The sequence below is a fragment of the Ovis aries genome, chromosome 10 (genome assembly GCF_016772045.2).
Source record: "Ovis aries strain OAR_USU_Benz2616 breed Rambouillet chromosome 10, ARS-UI_Ramb_v3.0, whole genome shotgun sequence".
NCBI lineage: Eukaryota > Metazoa > Chordata > Mammalia > Artiodactyla > Bovidae > Ovis > Ovis aries.
This window is the reverse complement of record NC_056063.1, coordinates 23617228-23639750: the sequence shown is the minus strand read 5'-3', so window position 1 is coordinate 23639750 and position 22523 is coordinate 23617228. Positions and strand designations below refer to the sequence as shown.

The following is a 22523-nucleotide window of genomic DNA, read 5'->3' as shown; positions in this document are numbered from 1 at the left end:
AGTGAAATTTTGTCAGTTTTTTAGGTTGTTTAAATTCATCTAAAATTTCACATTCAGTAAGCTGTGACTATTATTATTAAAGGGGTCAACACTGATTATCCCTAAACTTTGAGGTTTTAGGAGAATCTACATGGTAGGTAACCTGTAACATGTAATAAATAACATGTCTTTACATTCTTTTTCTGTGGACTAGTTTTTGAGACTTTATTGAATTTGCTACAGTATTGCTCCTGTTATATGTTTTGGGGTCTTTTTTTGGCTTCAAGGCATGTGGGATCTTCACTCCCCAACCAGGGATCAAACCTGCACCCCCTGCATTGGAAGGCGAGGTCTTAACCACTGGACCTCCGGGGAAGTCCCTTGACATTCTTTAGATGAAGTACAGAGTTCCATATACAAGACCAATTTTTTTTTTTTACCTTAAATCTTTTAATGTTGCAGAATTTCATTCCTTTGAACTAAAAATAGGAGCTGCATCAAAATGAACTTATGTGCAAGGTCAATTTTATAATCAGAGTTACAATAAAATTCAGCTTAGCTCTTCAGATCCTTATAGCACTCCTGCACAATAAGTAGTGCCTAAAATTTTGCGGGTTCTGAGATGCAATATGATTTCCGTGTGTAGAAATCAGAAGAGTTATGTAGTATTTAATTCTATTTAGAGTGAAGCTTTATACATTAACATTCTAGCCTCTAATAAGATATCTACTTAAAAATCCTCAATGTAGAGTGAATGCTGAGCATTTAAAACAATTACCTGGAGTGAGTCTTGGTCTTGTGAAGCGAAGTTTTTCAGTGTTTCTTTTGAATTTTATTTCAAATAAAAGCTGAAAGTGGTGGACATATGAAGTCCTTGGTGAACTTATTCAGCTGTCTGTCACTTGAAACCCCTGCTTAACCAGTAACCTGGCACTCTGATCCTTCCAGGACATAAACACCAACCAGAAAATAAGCTTTATAAATCTGTAAGTAGAGGTGAAATTGGCCATCCCTAAGACCATCTCTCCTACTTTATAATGCAACAGAAGGGTTAAACAGGGCTTTTGTCATCAATAACCTCTGGAGGTCTGATCCAGACAAATCCAAATTTCAGTAATTCACATTCATAGGTAATCATTTAAAATCTTTACATAGTGTTCATAGACGTATGCAAGACACTTTAGAAAGAGTGCTATTAAAAATAATTTTATTTAGGAAATTCCCTGGTGGTTCTGTGGTTAGGACTTGGTACTTTCACTGCCAGGGCCCCAGTTTCGATTCCTGGTTGGGGAACTGAGATCCCGCAAGCAGCATGGCACAGTCAAAAAGGATTTTTTTAATTAAAATTTTTTGTTATTGTTTTAAAAAGATACAGCTCTAAAAGGGATATGTTACATTTATATAGGATATTTATATTGCCCAATAAATGAAGCATTTCTGAACTTTTTTCAATCAAGATGTTAGAGTGTCAAATTCATTAAATCAGCATTTTTCTAACAGTAAGCAAAATGAACTCCTTGCTCTCCTAGGTCATGGGTTACAGTGGGAGCAGACAGAGTGAACAAACAAAAACGAAAGCATAAATGGGATACGAGGTTGTGGAAAGCACTGTAAGGAAAAATTAGCAGAATAAAGGCGCTAGGAAATGCTGGGTTTTTTATTGGCATTTGCCGTTTCATATTGAATGTCAAGAAAAGGCCTCATTGACTTTAAATTCTTAAAACATACAATTTTTAGGAAAAGGGTAATATTTTCCAGGGTATTTCAGGAAAGAGAATCAGATCTTAAAATTAGCTAAAAATGATTAAAGAGAAATGGTATGCTTAATGATCTCATTCTTAGACATAGGGGAAAGGACAGTCAGGAAGAAAGTATACAGAACTATAAGAAAATTCATTTGTTGAACACATTAAACACAAGAGTTACTGAATAGGTCCGGCATGATTAATCACAGTCAAACTGTAGGATGTGGTTTTTTTTGTTTGTTTTTTTGTTTGTTTTTTTTTTTGTAAGCTGAGAACTGTTAAGAAATAAGGAATAAAACAGGAGTTGCAAAGTATCCATTTTATAACTACAAATGGTATTTACTCCATAGGCCTTTTATCGACAATCAAGGAAGAATTCGGTAGACCTCACAGTGTCCCTGCCACTACGCTGGCTTTGGACACTAGCAGGATGAATTTGACCAGGGCCGGTTCTGGGGTGGGGGATTCCGGGGGCTGCTCGGGTAGAATAAGCATGAAGATAAAGAGTTACAGTTACCCTGATTGAAGATACAGAAGAAGTATCCACAGCATGCTAAGCTAGGCTTCCTGAGCTGGTGATTTGGCCTTAAACAAATTAAGGAGGAGTAGGAAGCTACAGGTGTTCTGAGCAGAAGGCTTCCCACATGCAAAAAATCACTCATCAAGTTCAGAAAACAATGAGAAGCTGGGTATGAGTGGATGTTCCTCCCCCTGGAGAAGCGATGGGACATGAAGCTGTAGGTATTCAGATGGACTGACTGGCTTGGTACAGCTGGACCAGAAGTTCGGAAGAAAGTCTAGGACTCGATGGAGCCACAATCTGAATGAGAAGGAAGTGCAATATACAGTTGTTTTCAAGTAATAATGAGAAATCAGAAAGCTGTTAGGTATTAACTTAGGTAATTAAATGTTACTCTATTCTTGTTGGGTATCTATGACTTTCTAGAAGAAATGTTCTCAATAATAGAACATAAAGGCAATAGTGTAAAAAAGTATTTTTAAAGACAGCAAGACCAGGTCTTGGTGATGGTAAAAGAATGAACGGCCACTCTCAGTCTCTGATGAAAATGACTACAGTTAGGAAATGTGTATAATTCAACAGTAGGAGAGGATATCCAGAAAATTGCAAAACTGCCCAAAACAGTCGACAGATGAACAGATGCAGAATTACTGAGATGAGAGGCCTGGAATGATGACAGGAGGCTTCATGGAGGAGATGGTAAGGGGAGACTTTGAGTAGAAAGTTCAAGCAGAAGAGTGATGGGGACATCATCATTGTAGGCAGGAGAGTAGAAGTGACAAGAAGAGCCAGGGTGACAAATTCATGGAGCAGCAAGACTCTTGGCTAAACCTCAGAGTAAGCAAGTTAGAGGCAAATGGGATAAGACAGGGCAGGTGAAACCGGAAATCTGCAAAGATGCCCTCATGGCTTGATGCGTGCAGCAGCTGTAGGGAGATGGGGCAAAGGAGGACTGAGGATTTAAGGCAGATTAAGAGTCAGGCAGTGGATGAGCTGGGTGGATTTGAGCATGCTTGGTGCACCGCGAGGAGCGGGCGAACCTTTGTTGAAGGAGGCTACATTTGTATCACACTGTAATGCGTGCATATAAGGCTTATCCCACTTGACCCAGGCATTAATTAACATTACCCTCATTTGACTCTCCAGATGAGGAAACAGAGGTCTAGGAAAGAAACTGGCTCAAAATCAAACAGCAGATAGAAGTGAAGTAGGCTGTGGACTCCAGGTTAGGGAGCACTCAGCCTGTGCCGCCCACCCCCTCCAGAACAGTACCCAGTATCTAGGACATGGCAGGTACAATAAGTTAAGAACAAATGTGGAAGGAACTCCTGTTCTCCAGTCTATTTATCTTATATATTAAAACTTAAACGAAATGTTGAAACGTCTTCAACCCCACCCATTTAAACACCAAGCAGCTCCCTATTTGTAACATCTCATGTTACATTCCTGCATTGACAAGCATCAATATTGTTTCTGTATTTTAAGTGTTTTAAGTATTTCAACAAAAATTTCATATTTTTTTTGTTTAATGGCTGAATCCTCTTTCATTGGTTTTTATATACCATAAAAATAATAAATTCTAAGATTTTCTAATTGGAGCCTAGTACAGAATGTATTGCAATGCACAGTCCCTTACAAATATATTTTTGCTTCTCCCATAGAAGGACTTACGAGATCAAATGGTATGAACATCTTATTGTCTGTTACATACATTGCCATGTAGCTGTCTAAATGGCTTGTGCTAATTTATGATTTAAACAGCCATAAGCAAGAAAAACAATTTCCTTACGTAATCTCAGCTGTACTGGCTGTTCTCTTTCATCTTTAGCACATGTCAATTCAAAGCTCAAAGATGCTGCAATTAAAAAAAATTTTTTTCCAGCGAAGATGAACATTTGTTTCACGTGTTTGTTCACTCACAATGTTTCTCCGTGTGCGGATTTTTTTACCCTCGGTCTATTAAAGCCTTGATGTTTTCCTGTCTCATTTCTTTCTCTCTAGCATAGCCCTGTGTGAACTCGGAAGGGAAGAAACTGAAATTAAAATTATGCCTCTAGCTGTGTTTAGTATTTGGGCATTTTCCCACCCTTTTACAGAAAGACTTAAAAGCAATTATTGATGCCTTTGTTTATAAACCTCACCTTACTCTGAAATAATTGGTGTAGATCAAAGGAAATAGAAGGATACATGCATAGTGATCAGCTGATAACCACTTCTCTTTTCTTTTACCTAGCAGAGCAGCTTTCACATTATAGAGATCACGCACAAGGGTTATTTTCCCTGCATAGGAAGCCAGCTCCATTTGGGGGGATGGTGGGAGGAGAAAGCCTTATCTTCAGAGTAGAATGAAATCAATGAAAGGAGCTGTCTGTTTGCTCTAAGGAATGGAGTGGACTCTAGTGGGGAAGGGAGGCGGAGAAGGGATATTTGTTTTTCCTTAAGTGGTTATAATTAAAGCCTTCCACCCAATTGCTCAGTGAACCAGAAAAAGGTATTTGTGAAGCAGTGTGTGTGTACGTTTACCACCACAAAAACGGCTTGCAGCATTCTTTTTGGCAAAACTTGCTCTCTAGCGGCACCTTGTGGGGAGTGACTCATCCTTCAGCTTGAATATTTGATTTTGTGAAGAAACAGAATTGCTTTTGGTAGTCCTGTGCTCCTTCCTAGTAATCCATTTCCCCTGCTCAAGACTAAGGCATTTTGAGAAGATTTATGTCAGCTATTGTGTGTCTTCATAACAGTTGGTGGGCAGTAAGCTGGTTTTCCTTGGATATATTCTAGATTGTGAATCAAGCCAAGTAACTAGAGGGATTCCTAATGTTACATCATTTGAGTCATCTTTGGAATGTCTAAGGTCATTCATTAAAGAGAACACTAATCTGAGGCTTTACACTTTTGTTTTCCAGGTGGAAACAAATTAACCAAGCAGCATTTTCGTCTGAATTGGGCATGGATCTCCTTTGAAAAGGAATATTACTTGATCAATGAGGACTCCAAATTTCTAGATGTCGTGCTTAAGCGCAGAGGTTATTTGGGAGAGACTTCCTTTATAAGTAAGTTTAATTTGCACTTCTGTCCCCATATCCCTTTTTCTATCAAAAGTTCATGATTTTATAATAATTAAAAAATGTTTCATTTTTCTTGTCTAGGCTTAACGCTTAAGGAGAGGATGACAATTAAAGGCTCTTTAAACTGCTAACGAAACATGCCAAAAGTTTTGTGTTGAGGCTAAATCAAAGAAACAAAGGCTGAAAAATAAGGAATATGAACATTTCTACCTACATATGATGTTGCCCTGGTGCAAATTAACAACAAAATGGCAATAATCGCTCATATGTGGAAATAATTTAAATGTCACTAGATCCTAGAAGGTTGTTTAGTCGCTCAGTCATGTCCGACTCTTTGCAACCCCAGTACCCACTCCAGTATTCTTGCCTGGAGAATCCCATGAACAGAGGAGCCTAGCGGGTTACAGTCCATGGGGTCACAAAAGAGTCAGACATGATTTAGTGACTAAACAAGGTCAACAATGTTATACAGACATCTAGGCTCATAGAGTTTTCATGGGGTGAAACAGCTTTCATTGGGAGTATCAACTAAGGTAAGAATCTAGGGAAATGTTGGCAAAATAAAAAAGCTGATAACCCTGTGTTTGTTTCCAAAATGATTATTTGAAATTTTACTGGTCCACAAACTTAAAAAATCTTAAACAGTAGATCCATATCAATGCACGTGCAGACACAGACACATACACAGACACACACAAGCCCACACACACACATTCCACACACCAAGCTTTTGCCAGGACCACTGTCCCCATCCACCTGCCATGATTCCTCCCGATGCCTGGATGCAGTATATTAATTACCCCTGATTTCAAAAACGCTTTTTGTTGTTTTAATTTTAGAGGAGGATTTTCACACCGTGCTTTGCCAGTTCCTCAGGATTGTTCTAGCTTCAGGAGTACTGGTCGACCCTTAGACCCATCCCCCAGCTTTGCTTTTAGCACATACCTCTTTGTAGACAGTCATTTACAGTCTCCATTTAACCTTCTAGGGCACAGTGAATGCTCTTATTGCCCTCAAAGAAATATGCTCTTTCCGTACACGCACAGTGTGACCTTTAGATCAGAAATCTGATTAATTCTGTCTTACATAGTCAGTGAGAGATGTGCCTTAACTGTGCTTTGTGCTTGAAAATATAGCAGATAAGTTGCAGGGAAAATAATAACTAAAAAATAGGGCATCTTAGCGATTCTTCAGCAAGTTTTCATCTATTTGCATGTTACCTAAATTCCCACTCCTAGTGTGTGAATTTAATTATTCACTCACTTAGTCACTTGATAGGAATGGGAAAGTTAATAGTTGAAAAATAGTTTTTCAGATATCTTTTCAGGGACTTCCTTCAAGGTCCAGTGGTTAAGACTTCACCGCCCAGTGCAGAGGGTGTGGATCGATCTCTGGTCGGGGAGCTGAAATCTTATGTGCCTTGCAGCCAAAATACCAAACGTAAAGCAGAAGCAATGTTATTACAAATTCAATAAAGACTTTAAAAATGGCCCACATCAAACAAAATATTTTTTTAAAAAACACTATCTTTTCAGATTTTTCTCTCTGTTGCACTTTTAAGCTAAATGCTAAAAGATTGAATCAGTGCTCTTTTTTTTTCTCCTGCAGTTATTTTTTCCAATGAACCAGTATTTCCTTCTAGTATGGAAATCACTCACAATCCTATAAAGGCTCTATAGCTCTACTAGGTTAACCTCACCAGGTTACTTAGTAACCTGGGGTGATGGAAAGTTGGGAAGATTTCTGTGCATGGGCCTCACTCATCAATCATTGAAGATGGAAATAGAATTTACATTAGGACTGGAATGGAAAAGTCAGGTTAATGTGAAGGGTGATCCCACGGGAGTTCTACAATGGATATTTTTTCATATTACTGTTCCCCTACAACCTCCAATTTCATGTATGGACATTTAGAACTGGATAGTTTTATTATAGCTAATGGGGCTTCCCAGGTGACTCAGTGATAACGAATCCACTTGCCAATGCAGGAGACTCGGGTTTGATCTCTGGGTAGGGAAGATCCCCCTGGAGGAGGAAATGGCCACCGACTCCAGCATTCTTGCCTAGAGAATCTCATGGACAGAGGAGCCTGGTGGGCTATAGTCCGTGGGGTCACAAAAGGTCAGACATGACTGAGAAACTGAGTATGCATGCATTCTAGCTAAAGATAGGATGTTACTTACCTACAGGCACAGTTAATAAATCATGAGTTTTATATATGTATTTCCCCAGAGATAATTGTTCATTTTATAACCATAATCCAGTAATAAATTAAATCTGTATTTGCATTTCACAGAAGAAATTCAATTTCAAACATATAATTGCTTCCAGTTATCAAACATTTACTAAATACAAGCTATTCAGCTAAGCACATTAAGTACTTTACCCATCGCTTTTGACACTTTACAATCCTTTATTCACTAACTCAACTAGTATTTTCCTGAGTGCTTGGTAAGTGCCAGGCACTGTGTTAGAAAATGGACTACGAGGTAATGACTGTAATTATGATGTTGTTGTTTAGTTGCTAAGTCATGTTGGATTCTTTGGCAGCCCCATGGACTATAGCCCACTATGCTCCTCTGTCCATGGGATTTCCCAGGCAAGAATACTGGAGTGGGTTGCCATTCCCTTTTCCAGGGGATCTTCTTGCCCCAGGGATCGAACCTGTGTCTCTTACATCTCCTGTATTGACAGGCAGGTTCTTTACCACTAGCACCACCTGGGAAGCCCAAAGTACCTTACTTAACCTCCATGCCATTTTCCCACACCACAGGAAGAGATGCAATTGTAACTTTATTCAGTAAATCAGAGTAATATGATTTCTTTAATAAGTATCTTTGAAAAAAAACCATCAATTTAAGCCTAATTTGTAAGCTTTTAATTTCCAGATTTCTTTTTGCCCCATATAATAATATTTCTATAATAGGTATGGTTTACCAGCTGAGTATTTGTATCTCCAGGTAGGAGCAAAATGTTTGAACATTGACGATGTGACTGTCTTGTCTATTGCATTCAAGTGTGGACCATCTCCTCCACAATCTGTGCACCACTTCTTCATCTTTTATTAAAGTTAGGCACCTCTGTCTAGGGCTTCATGGAGGTATGACGTAGTAAGTATGTGTCTACCCACCCATGTGAGTCTTATGCACATTACATGGGGATCTTGTTAAAATGATTCTGATTAAGTAAGTTTGGGGTATGACTTGAAATTCTGAATTTCTAACGAGTGCCCAGATCTTGTTCAAGCTGCTGACCCATGGACCACACTTTAAGTAACAACGTAGACTAGCCCTGTGTTTAGAGTAGGTCCTATGTGTTAATTGGGCTTCGCTGGTGGCTCAGAGGTTAAAGCCTCTGCCTGCAATGCAGGAGACCTGGGTTCAATCCCTGGGTCTGGAAGATTCCCTGGAGAAGAAAATGGCAACCCACTCCAGTATTCTTGCCTGGAGAATCCCATGGACGGAGAAGCCTGGTGGGCTACAGTCCACGGGGTCTCAAAGAGTCAGACATGACTGAGTGACTTCACTTTCACTTATGTGTTAATTATGAAAAGGGAATCTTTATTTTTTACTCCAAGCAAGCTTAATATTCCATCTGGCTCTTATTCAACCTTTTAAAAAAGATGACATGCCTTTCATTGTTTTCTCATGTTTGAGAAACATGTCAAATAGTTTAAGATGACAATCTTTTCCACAAAATAGAAATCTATTTCTCTTCATTTGATAAATCAAAGATATTGTCTGTTTATACTTTCACATCCAATTGAAAATCTCTTATAAAATCCACCAGAAATTTTCTGGGTGTTTTTTGGCAGCAACAACTGAGATTTGCTTTTGCAATTTATTTTTTATTAGATTGGATGCCTTAATTATTAATTAGAAGGATGACTAGTTGGAACTAGTGGACATTCCTTGTGTTACACAAAATCCTTCTGGTTTTTCACTGCCTTTTGAATCTCTGGGAAGATAATGCATTGTTGATGAAACAAAACAAAACAGAAAAGTGGGCAGTAGCTATCAGAGGCTAAATAATAGATTCTTTTGCTGGTCGTACCACTGGGAATAAATGGGTCAATGAGCCGCGTGTGTGCTGGAACCTCAAAGAGAATGATTCCTTTCATCATCACCTTGGCAGTAAATTGTAGTGGATCTAAGAAGTGTTGACAGCCAGTCTGTGTGTTCTAGGAACCAGAGAGCTAACAGGAAGTCTGAAATGCTCAACAAGATATGTAGTGCTGAAATTCCTGGTTCTGTGCCCCTTTTTCATTGCCATCAATAAATAATGCTTTACCTCTTATTGAACGATAGGCAATATTTCTGAGATCTATAAGAAGTGATATAGTCAGTTGAAGAAATAATATTGAAACTGTTTTTGCATAAGCACCACAGGGCAGAGGTTTTATCTGTTTTGTCTCGTGCATAGTAGGTGCTCTAGTGCATAGTAGGTGCTCTATGTATACTGGTGGTTGAACAGATCTTACTTGGTCCAGTTTCATTTCTAGTTTGAAGAACAAAGGGACATTTTTTTTCTGGAAACAAGATAATTTTTTCAGTTAAGTGAGAAGTGATGCAAAGAATTTATTTTCAGACTTTTTAATTCCAGTAGGCTCAAAATTTTATTTTTCTCCTTTTACATCTGTCTTTCTACCAATTTCTCTGAAAATGACCAATGTTTAAAGGAATATATTTGAAAATTATTCTATTAACTTGAATCATTAAGAGGTTCTGATTCAGTACCCAAATATAGAACAAGTACTAACTGCAATTTTGTAATTTTTCTGTGATGTTGAATTTGTTGACTCTTATTCATTGCTTTATAGGTAATATGTTTTATTATTTGGGTATGTGGCATAGTAATGGCAAGTAAGGATCTTCTCATAATGTTCTTGGAGACTCAGAGATACTTTAGCCTTCCCAGCTAGTGGAAATTGACCTTGAGTGAACCCACAGATTAAGCCAAACATACTGCTCACAAAAGTCGTATATATTTAGCTCTCCAGTTCTATTCACTTGGCTTCATGGAATTCTGGAGCACTCCACAAAGAAAAACCTGGCAGTGGTCATGTTGACAGTGAATTAGATTTTTTAAGGGTTCTAATATTGAGTGAATATTGTAAATTTTTATTATTATTCTTGGTCATTTACAGCTCAGATTATCAAAGAATTCACTGACACAGAGTCTCTTGTTGGCTTATATTTTCTAGTTAGAGAATTTTTCTCAAGTTTTAAAAATATGACACATATAATACAACCGATGCAAAAAAGTAAGTGTGAAGAGTTTTTAGGTTACATGAATTTGTGGGTGTAAGACTATTTCAGAGTGTGAGCATCAGTTTCCTCTATCTCACTTTACAAGCAGTTCTAATACAAACTTAACTCAAAAATATATGGCAGAGGGCCTTCCTTAGTGGTCCAGTGGCTAAGACTCTGTGCTCCCCCTGCAGGGGGCCTGGGTTCAATCCCTAGTCAGGGAACTAGCTCTCACATCCCTCAACTAAAATTCCTGCTTGCCACAACTAAGACCTGGAGCAGCCAAATAAATATTTTTTAAAAAAAGAATATATGAAAAAAAAAAATAAAAAAAGAATATATGAAAGAACCATACTGGGGCCACAGTAGAACAGAAATTATGGACTGTTAATACCTACAGCAGGACACTTAAAATTATCCATTTCATGGAATCAAAGTAGGAGTTACTTTGCACTGCAGGATATCGTAACACAGAATGTTAACAGCAAGGAAAACCTTAATAACCCAACTGAAAATAACACTACGGCTATGATGTTGTGTCTCTGTGAAGGTATTGGCACGAGAGATGGGACTGCAAAGAAAGACAAGGACTTCAAGGGCAAAGCACAGAAGCAAGTGCAGTTCAACCCAGGCCAGACCCGGGCCACGTGGAGAGTGCGGATCCTGAGCGACGGGGCACACGAGCAGTCTGAGACCTTCCAGGTGGTTCTCTCAGAGCCCGTGCTGGCTGCCCTGGAGTTCCCCGCAGTGACCACAGTGGAGATCGTGGACCCAGGAGATGGTAAGAGCAGCCGTCACCTCGCCCGTGTTGTCGCTGTCAGCTTTTTATGACAAAGCACTTCGTGAAGGAGGTTTTTACATGTAATGTTTGGATTTCCATAGCACGGATTTTTCTACATGAATGGTTCAGCCTTCTTAGATATGCTGCTGCATTAGGGAACTCAAAAATGAAAGAAGAGAAGCTATACTTTTCTTAAGTCGGTGAACTACGAGTATGCATAAGGTTACCAACATGTTCTTTTTCATTATCATTCTATCCTTTAGAACCAACATCAATTATTTCATGACTTTGTTGTTGTTTAGTCGCTCAGTCGTCTCCAATTCTTTGCAACCCCGTGAGCTGCAGTACACCAGGCCTCTGTGTCCCTCACTATCTCCCAGAGTTTGCCCAATGCGTGTCTGTTGCACTGGCAATGCCATCCAGCCATCTCATCCTCTGATGCCCTCTTCGCCTCCTGCCTTCAATCTTTCCCAGCATTAGGGACTTTTTAAAGTCTTTTAAATGTCTTTTAAACAAATACTTTAAGGATTAGACGATTTGGGGATTAATTTGTTCTCCATAATAACACTTAATTATTCAAATTTCTTCATATCTTCATCAGTCAAAACTTTTCATCCTGCCGTATGTTTCCATATTTCTTACATAACCGCCAATCTACCCTCGCTCTTTGGTGAAAAATGTCTTGAATCATTGCTCCTAACTTCTATGAGATCACATTTTCTTGTCATTGCACAGCCTTGGCTGATGTTGATTAAAATGAACCTCACTGCTTTTGAGTGTAATTTGACCTTCCCTTCCCCTGCCACACTCCTACGGTCCTGACTTGTTTCAATGCAGCCAAGAAGGAAAAAAAGGTTGAATTGGCTTTTTGAGGGCTGGCATTTATACAAAACTTGGAGAGACTCCGCTAAAGCTGAAATCCTGTCAGAAGACAGACATGACTTTCTTTTAAACTGCCAGCCTACTTTATTTCATCAGCCAGAAAACTCTTAAGTGTTCTGTGAAGATACAATCTACTGAGTACATGAAATGGAGACGTATGTGGAAATCTCTGGGTTTAACAACGGAGCATAATTAAGGAGAAAGGATAGGAGAACTGGAGGTCTGGCTCTGTTTGTTTAACATCTCTGTCCTTAGTTGAAAATGAAGGTCAGTTATGTTTATCATTTCCATTAAAGAACAGTTAACAATTTAATTACATTTAATTTTATCTGCATTATCTAGGAATAAACAATTAAATTTTCTTTTAGTCCTGAGTTTTGGGTAAGTTTTGGGTAAGCTAGCATACTAAAGCTTCTCTCTTTGGAACAAGCCTATGACAGCTTTACTACCTATAAACTGGCCCATTAGTTAGAGCTTGTTTGAAGCCATTGCTTTGTATTTGCCCATTGGTATAATTGCTATACTTGACCTTAAGGAATAAGACACTTAAATTCATGTGCTTTCCTGTTTATAAGCCCAGCATAACACAGAATAGTCTCTACTCATATTAAGTCTGAGAAGTGGGAATTTAATAACAAATACACACACGCACACAAACACACATACACGCATACTCTTTATATAATCTTAAAAAGGCTGCCAAATAAAAACTTGCCATAATTTCATCTTATGCAATGGTCATCTAAGCTGTCTTGGCATTTTCTGCATGAAGTTCAGCCCCATTCATTCCAGGCCATGATCATCCCTGTGATGACTGACAAGCGTTCTGGTACAGCAAATGCCTGGTATGTTCCATGTCTTGTCGAAGACCAGTGGTCTTGAAATGACAAGACCTGGCTTTGATTCCCAACTCTACCATCTCTAGTTGTCTGACCTTAATTAAGACAAACAGCTTTTATTAATATTCTGCTTCTCAATGAACAAAAAGAAAAATTACTCTCTTGCCACATTCTTATGAAAGAGTTCCATAAAAACAAGAAACACGCTACAAATATGGTTGTTATTTGTCTTATCATAAATATAATGTTAGATTTCATATTCACAGATTAAATAATCTTTTTTCTTTCCACAAAGGATTGCTTCCCTAACCATTTCAAAAGTTCAATTGTTTCTTTCTACTCTCTCTTATCTTCACCTATAAATTCACTAGCTCTAGGAACCATTGTGTCTATATGCTCTCTTGCTGCGTATTAATTCTAGGACATGTTATGAGACTGTTTTTGCATGTATTAAAAATGAATCCAACTCACACTGGTGCTGAGTACAGCACTCTGTATTGGGGATGTAAAGATAATAGGATAAATCCCTTCTGTCAAAGAGCATATGGGGTAATGGGAAATAGAGCTCTATATACAAGTGATGGCCACAGAGTATGAGGCAGTAGAACAAAGAATGACGTAGAATAAGAAGGAATGTGCCTTATGGGAACAAGAAGGGGAGAACAGCAGCTCTGCTTTGTCTTAGGCTGGGAACTGCTTTTACTTGTTAGCCATTCAATATTATATAAACACACGCAAGTACACTTTTGCCGGTTCTTTACTTAACCATAACTGGCACTGAAGGAGAAGGCAATGGCACCCCACTACAGCACTCTTGCCTGGAAAATCCCATGGACGGAGGAGCCTGGTGGGCTGCAGTCCATGGGGTCGCTGAGAGTTGGACACGACTCCGTGACTTTACTTTCCCTTTTCACTTTCATGCATTGGAGAAGGAAATGGCAACCCGCTCCAGTGTTCTTGCCTGGAGAATCCCAGGGACGGCGGAGCCTGGTGGGCTGCCGTCTATGGGGTCGCACAGAGTCGGACACGACTGAAGCGACTTAGCAGCAACAACTGGCACTGATGGTGATAATAACTGAAATTCATCAAGCACATGTCGTGTGGCAGGCAGTCTCCTCAACACATCTTACACACTTTCATTCACTCCTTCACCTTACTACCTCTCAGGCTTCTGTACCAGTGTAGGCGTTTTACTTGATAAAGTTCTTCTTTTTGAATTCGCTTGCTGTGAAGCATGGGTCATTGTCTTAAGAGAAAGAAAAAATGACTAAACACTTGTTCAAAGGACCACACACATTTATACATTTCTGGTACCAAAAAGTCAATAAGAAAAAAAAATGGTACAAAATAAAACTATTTCATGTGATGGAAAACTTTCCAGAAGTTTCCAAAATAAAAACATTTAATGATATGAATGAAGAATACCCAAAGATTCACTCTAACCAAAGTATTTACATAGCGCTTTAGAATAATTTTTGGACCTCATGGTATCCTAAGGCGAACTTACCATACTTACCATGTGACTTAGATATGTTTTCATTATTCTTATTTTTTAAAGTTCCTATTAAATTAGCCTATTTATCTGTTTTGGAGTTTTAAAAAAAAGAAACACGTTGAAATGTAAGAAAGCTTTCCATCCGTGTTAGACTGTCAATGGCAGACTCCCCATTCAGTGCCATTGGTTAGTCTGAGGGTAGGTGGGCAGTCTGAAGATGTCCCAGAATATCTTCTGGGTCATTTTTGAATATGCCAAACTTCTTAAAGATGATGGACACTCAGTACCTTCATCCAGGCACTGTATTTTTCTTTCCCTTCTTTGTTCTATTATAGCAAAGAGTTTTAGGAGATATTTTTTCTATCCTGTTTTTAGCAGTCTCTCTTTTTCAATCTGCTCAATATAGTTGAGAAAAGGACATCTTTCAAATGTAGTTACAACTGTTTTATTTCTGAGAACAGAAGTCATTTTTTGCCTGAGTTACAGCACAGTCAAAACCTAAAAATAAAATTGCTGTTAAATGAATCAAAGTACTCCTTTCAACTTAGTCACATAGGCTAATAAAGAGTATGTTCATTTTATTTGACTTCATCTTTCAAAACAAAGCATAGTGAGACCAATCTGAAGATATAAAGGTAGTACACGTTCCTTGTCAAGAATTCAGAGATTTAAAGAAATGAAAGTCACTTGTGGTCCTACCATGTGAAAGTAACCAGTGCTTGCATCTCAGAGGATGACCCTGCAGTCACTCTTTTCTGTGTCTCTGTTTACTTAGTAAGGGCTTCCCAGGCGGCACAGTGATAAAGAATCCGCCAGCCGATGCAGGAGACGGGAGACGCAAGAGACGCAGGTTCAACCCCTGGGTCAGGAAGATCCCCTAGAGTAGGAAATAGCAGCCCACTCCAGTATCTTGCATGAAAAATCCCGTGGACAGAGGAGCCTGGCAGTCTACAGTCCAAGGGGTTGCAAAGAGTTGGACACAACTGAGCCCAGCTCACACATTTGCTTAGTAGAGAGTTCAACTGTTTCTCCAGTATCACCCTTGCTTTGTCTCTCAGTGTATACAATAGTGTGTATCTGTTCATCACAAACTCTTAATGCATTGCTCCCCCAAGCTTTCCCCATTGGTAACCATAAGTTTTATTCCACAATAAAACTTTCCGCCTCCTCTGACTGCTTTGGGTCTCAGTCAAATATAACTAATGGTGGCTGACTCCCTTGCTATAGCAAAGCTCTGAATAAATCGCCTTTGTTTGTTTCATCCCGTAGGGTGGTCTTTGTTTCCGCAGTGTCTTGCTCTGAGTAATACCAAAGTGCTTCCAATGGACTTTAGTCCTGAAAGCTCCATGGATCCACCTACCAGCCACCTCATCACCACTTCCCTGGCCCCCGTGGTCTGTCCTGTCCTCCTTGCCCAGTTTACTTGAACCATGTTAGCATCCTGGCCACTCCTTGTATGGGCTTCCCTGGTGGCTCAGTGGTTAAGAGTCTGCCTGCAATGCTGTAGGAGACACGGGTCAATCCCTGGGTCAGGAAGATCGCCTGGAGTAGGAAATGGCAACACCCTGCAAGCAACACCCTGGGAAATTCCATGGACAGAGGAGTCTGGTAGGCCACAGTCCTTGGGGTCGCAGAGTTGGACACCACTTGGGGACTAAACCACCACCACCATTCCTTGTATATACCTGGCCCAGGGCCCTTGTTCATACCTTTGCCTGGAATTCTCTTCTCTGAGTTACTCACATGGGGTATATTTCATTATCACTTTACAATCTCAGCTCAAATGTGATTCCATCAAAGAGACTTTCCTGTTTATTACAGACCTGCCATGGCATACACAGGCCCCAGCCCTCTCTACACCCTCACCACACTCCATCTTCTCCATATCATTTGTCACCTCCTGACATACTATGTATTTTCTTGAATATTTGTGTGTTTTCTTCTTCTTCACTCCCAACTAGAATGAAAATTCCATGAGACCAGGGATATTTTTTTACTTCCATATCTCCTCGGCTTAGCTCAGTGTCTGGCAGGTTGAAGACACCCCATCAACGTTTGATAAATGAATAATTAGTTGTGAAAGCTTATATCCACAGCTTTTTTAATGGTGCCATTTTTTAAACTTGTATATCGAGTCCCAGGAGAAATCAAAAGGCACATTCAAAATTAGCAATTTAAAAATACTTGAATAACAAGACTATTTGCAAAGGTGAGGGCGAGAATTGGGAAACCACCAGGGCTTCTCAGGTGGCACTGGTGGTAAAGAATCTCTGCCAACGCAGCAGATGCCAGAGACGTGGGTTCCATCCCTGGGTCAGGAAGATCCCCTGGAGGAGGAAATGGCAGCCCACTCCAGTATTCTGCCGGGAGAATCCCGTGGACAACAGAGCCTGGTGGGCTCTAGTCCATGGGGTCCCAAAGAGTTGGTCGTGACTGAGTAAGTGAGCACAACACAGGTAGAGTTAAGTGCCTCAAGGCTGGTAAAAGCAGGTACCATCACCACCTCTAGCCTGGGGGAAGAGACAAGGAGGAGTTAGCTGAGTCAGTGTGTGAGCTGCAGCAGCCAGTGGACACAATGACCTTTATTTGTTGGGGGTGCTGCCAGCTCTGGGACCTTGAGGGGAGGTGGAGGGAAGGTCCTGTCTGTGCTGCCCTCTAGCTGGCCCAGCCAGAAGCCAGAGAACAAGGGAAACCTTTGATATGGTTCACATTAGTCAGCCCTTGGGGTACAGGGCAGGGTGGAGAGGGGTGGAACGTGGACCTTGATGACCAGTGTCCATTATTCCAGCATCTTTTATAATCATCCAAAGCAGTGTGGCTTACTGTTTTCAAAGTAACCAGGAACATGTTCTGTGTATATGTGGGACTTCCAGTGAAACAGACTCCCAGGCAAATATCAAAGCATCTGTTTAAGGGTTTATCATGCCTAGCTATTGACCTAAATGTTTTATTGGACGTTTTATTAAAGAATCTGCCTGCAATGCAGAAGATGCCAGTTCAATCCCTGAGCCAGGAAGATCCCCTGGAGGAGGAAATGGCAACCGACTCCAGTATTCTTGTCTAGGAAATCCCCTGAACAGAGGAGCCTGGCATATAGTCCATGGGGTCACAAAAAATTGGACCTGACTGAGCACATGACGGATAGACAGTTTTACATTGAACCATAATTTTCGACAACTTCATCATGCCATTTTTACTATTTACTGAACCTCTCCTCTACTTTAAAAAATGAATCATTGAGACTTACAGTATTGTATAAATATAATGTTGTATACTCAATATTATGGTTATTCCTCTAGGAGAGGAAGGAAATGGCGGATGTTTTCCTTACAGTCAATACATAGATTTATCACTTCTACAGGGACTGCTATTTAGGAAGCAACAAACAAAATCATCAGGATGTCAAACAATGCATAATTATACTTTTAATCATTAATCATTTAGAAGGGACATGTGGGGTTAAAAAAATAATAGAATGGACATTACAAGATCTGAATTTTAATCTGAACTTGATCAGTAAGAGTTCTTGACAAGTAATTTCAACTCTGTGGGTCCAAGTTCCCTCATCAAAGTGAGAGGTGAGACAAGAGTATTTCTACCGTCTCTTCTACATCTAAAAGCCAAACTGCTCCATTGGAAGATGGTGATCTTCACCAAGAGAATGAGGTTGGATTTAAAGGAAGTGTGTCAGCAGCACTTACTAATTGAGAAAAAAGCAATTACTGGAGTTGAAAGCAATGTTGTGTTCTATTTCTGGGTTAAGAATTCATTGGTCTGAATTCATTGGGTTAAGAATGCATATAATACATGCATTATAGCTGTTTCTTCTCCCCTCTCTTCCCTCCTTCCCCTCACACTGTGCTCTTCTGAAAGAGTATGTGGGGAGGGGCAAGGGTGGGGTTGCCTATATACAATGGAATATTCAGTTCAGTTCAGTTCAGTCGCTCAGTCGTGTCCGACTCTTTGCGACCCCATGAATCGCAGCACACCAGGCCTCCCTGTCTATCACCAACTCCGGGAGTTCACTCAGACTCATGTCCATCCAGTCGGTAATGCCATCTAGCCATCTCATCCTCTGTTGTCCCCTTCTTCCCCTGCCCCCAATCCCTCCCAGCATCAGTCTTTTCCAATGAGTCAACTCTTCGCATGAGGTGGCCAAAGTACTGGAGTTTCAGCTTTAGCATCATTCCTTCCAAAGAAATCCCAGGGCTGATCTCCTTCAGAATGGACTGGTTGGATCTCCTTGCAGTCCAAGGGTCTCTCAAGAGTCTTCTCCAACACCACAGTTCAAAAGCATCAATTCTTTGGCGCTCAGCTTTCTTTATAGTCCAACTCTTACATCCATACATGACTACTGGAAAAACCATAGCCTTGACTAGATAGACCTTTGTTAGCAAAGTCATGTCTCTGCTTTTTAATATGCTATTTAGGTTGGTCATAACTTTCCTTCCAAGGAGTAAGCGTCTTTTAATTTCATGGCTGCAATCACCATCTGCAGTGATTTTGGAGCCCCCCAAAATAAAGTCTGACTCTGTTTCCACCGTTTCCCCATCTATTTCTCATGAAGTGATGGGACCAGATGCCATGATCTTTGATTTCTGAATGTTGAGCTTTAAGCCAACGTTTTCACTCTCCTCTTTCACTTTCATCAAGAGGCTTTTTAGTTCCTGTTCACTTTCTGCCACAAGGGTGGTGTCATCTACATATCTGAGGCTATATTACTCAGCCATAAAAAGGAATGAAATTGGGTCATTTTCAGAGACATGGAGACTGTCATACAGAGTAAGAAAGAGACAAGCAAATATTGTATATTAACGAATACATGTGGAATCTAGAAAATGGTAAAGATGGTCTTATTTGCAAAGCAGAAATAGAGGCAGAAATGTAGATATGTCAGGGCATGCAGGGAGGGCAGAGCGGGAAAGGTAAGTGATGAATTGGGAGGTTTGGATTGACATATATACAATACTGTGTATAAAATAGGTAACTAATGAGAACCGACTGTATAGCACAGTGCTCTGTGTTGTGACCAAAATGGGAAGGAAATCCAAAAAAAAAAAAAAAAGAGAGAGATGTATGTATACATATAGCTGATTCGCTTTACTGTGCAGCCGAAGTTGGCAGAGCAGCACAGAGTAACTGTACTCCAATTTAAAAAAAAAACTAAATAAGCCATAAGTATACAAATATCCCCTCACTCGTGAACATTCTTCCCACCTCCCCCTGTCCCACCCATCTAGGTCATCACAGAGCACCAGGCTAACAATTATGCAAATAATGATAATGATGCTAGAGAGGAAGGTAACAATGAAGCAAAATAATGATGATATTAAGAATAATAAAACTGAGATGTATAACAAATAAGTAAATAAAACTGAGATCATACATGAAGAAACAGTTAAAAATAAAAGAATATGCAAGGGGAAAGATCAGTCACAAGAGCAGTTTTGATTTGCACAAGATCATTTCACATATAAGAAACTCAGACAAAAACAATCGTATTTTCTCCTTAGAATCAACTGTGTTCATCCCCAAGTCTGAATATTCCATTGAAGAGGACATTGGCGAACTGTTCATTCCCATCAGGAGAAGTGGAGACGTGAGCCAGGAGTTGATGGTGATCTGTTATACACGGCAAGGTAGCTTGATTTGCAAATGAAATAAAATGTCCCCACAAAAATATAAGTAAGCCTCTTAACATGTCGGAGCTATAACATTAAGCCATGAGGGTTATACTTTTTTAGTACAATTTTCAAAAAGAAAAAAAAATGCATGCAGATATCCTCCTTCACTATGGCATCTTTGAGGGTCTGGAAGGGCTCTGCTGCTTATTGAAAACATTTCTGATTTACTTGGTTTACTTACTCTAATATTCCAGGCCTTTGGGATTGCAGGAAATTGAAGTTCCCCTCCCCTACTCAAGCCTGCTCAAGTAGAAGGAGATTACTGTTAAAAACAACAACCAAAAAAAGAGGCAAGGAAATGCATACCCAAGGAAAAAAATTAATTTTAAACTAGTTTGAGACTCATTGCAACCAAATTTAAAAACGCTTGTCTTGCTCATTGAGTCAGCATGCTCTGAAAGGTGATTTTATGTAACACGAAATTTAGATCAAAACATAGTATCATTAATATTCTAAACACCTTTCTAGGAAACAGGTAAATTTTTTCTAAGCATATAAAAGAAAAGGTCATAGATGCAGTTAACACCTTAGCAGACTTTCATTAAAATTTTCATTAATGTATATGAGTTGAAAGTCAATAAAGTATGGTGGTCAAAATGCAAATTTCAGGATCAACCTTGAGCTCTCGGTCCTTGAGAAAGTGGTTTGACTTCTATAAACCTCAGTTACCAAACGTGTAAAGCCCAATAGACTGCTTAAGAAGATTAAGGAGGCAATGCATGGAAATCGCTTGGCACTTTGCCTGTACACCATAAGCATTTGAAGAGTAGGAGCTATTATATTATATTATTGTCTTGCTTTAAAAAGACCACCGGCAGGAAGTAGAGGAGAAAACACGTGAAATGTAATATTTGTCATATGTTGGAGACCATTATGAAGATGACTCATGATGCTAGAACAGTATGTAGGCGCTATTGCGATTTCCAGGAGTATTCATAGGTACGATGGACCATGAAAATGCTACAGATGAAAATAATCGTTTCTGGAAATACCCTTGTAGTATGTTTTATAAGCCTCTTTTGGATCCTCCCTGCCTCCAGGAACAGCAAGAGGAACCGTGCCAACATCTGTGCTTTCCTATTCTGATTACATATCCCGGCCCGAGGACCATACCAGTGTTATCCGCTTTGACAAAGATGAGCGGGAGAAGATGTGTAGGGTCATTATAATTGATGACTCCTTGTTTGAAGAGGAGGAAACATTCCACGTTCTCCTGAGCATGCCGATGGGTGGGAGAATTGGATCAGAGTTCCCAGAGGCTCAGGTTACAATCAGACCCGACAAAGACGACGGTAAGTACTAATTTACCTAAAAATTATTCCCTTTACCAGGCAGACCAGCCCTCTAAACCTTCTAGAGGCAAAGCCCTCTAAACAGAAAGAATGAGAGTGTGAAAGAATTTTCATGCGCACATTTATCTTATGCTTGACTTTGTAGTGTGATAAGGTTTCTAGCTGGCTGCATCAGTCCACTGTCTTTCTTGATTTAGTGCTTTGGAGGGGTAAAGTCACGCCTATGTGTGTTTTCTCCTGTGTATAGTTTCTTTGACAATGCCATGTCCCGTTAAGTGATTAAATTTAAAAATTTCATGGCAGTTTTAATAAATGATTTGTTATTTTATTTGTTTTGCTTTGGTTGTAAAAGCTTATTTTTTGTAACTTGAATCTCTGTGTTTGAAGTTGTTTAACCAAGAAACTAGCAGACAATTCTGTTAAATGAAGAACTAGGAAGGTGTTAAGTATATGGGAAATTAAGTCCAACAGGCTTCCAAAAAGGAGGAGAGTTTATCCTGACTCTTCTTCATGAGGGAAACCTAATTACCATAAAATAATCCTTCTCCCAGGCTTCCCTGGTGGCTTAGATGATAAAGAATCCACCTGCAATGCAGGAGACCCAGATTTGATCCTTGGAAGACCCCCTGGAGAAGGGAATGACAACCCACTCCAGTATTCTTGCCTGGAGAATCCCATGGATACAGGAACCTGGCAAGTTACAGTCCATGGGGTCACAAAGAGTTAACATGACTGAGCAACTAACACACACATACACACACCCAGATTTGTTCATTAGGAAGAGTATATTAAGTCAGTGCTAGCAATATTTCACTAATCTTTGCTGTCAATCTTTGGAAGTTAATTAAGGAACATTTCAGCTGATTCCATTTTCTGCTTTTGTGTGCCAACCCAGGGTTTGGGGTTTCAGCTATAGTGGCTGAGGTTTTAGCTATAGTGGCTGGCTTCCTTCGCCACCCTGGAGAAATTATCACGCTGGTAGATATAAA

The 22523-nt window shown here is 39.7% G+C and overlaps 1 protein-coding gene across 1 annotated transcript in view; it reads left to right on the top strand.

The window, feature by feature from the left end:
* Nucleotides 1–22523, top strand: part of FREM2 (FRAS1 related extracellular matrix 2) — a 161196-nt gene that overhangs the window by 69053 nt on the left and 69620 nt on the right. Inside the window, exons 3-6 of the mRNA XM_027973602.2 lie at nucleotides 5151–5297; nucleotides 11112–11342; nucleotides 20072–20197; nucleotides 21283–21534. Coding sequence (XP_027829403.2) covers nucleotides 5151–5297; nucleotides 11112–11342; nucleotides 20072–20197; nucleotides 21283–21534 — 756 coding nt within the window. The remainder of the gene's footprint in view (nucleotides 1–5150; nucleotides 5298–11111; nucleotides 11343–20071; nucleotides 20198–21282; nucleotides 21535–22523) is intronic.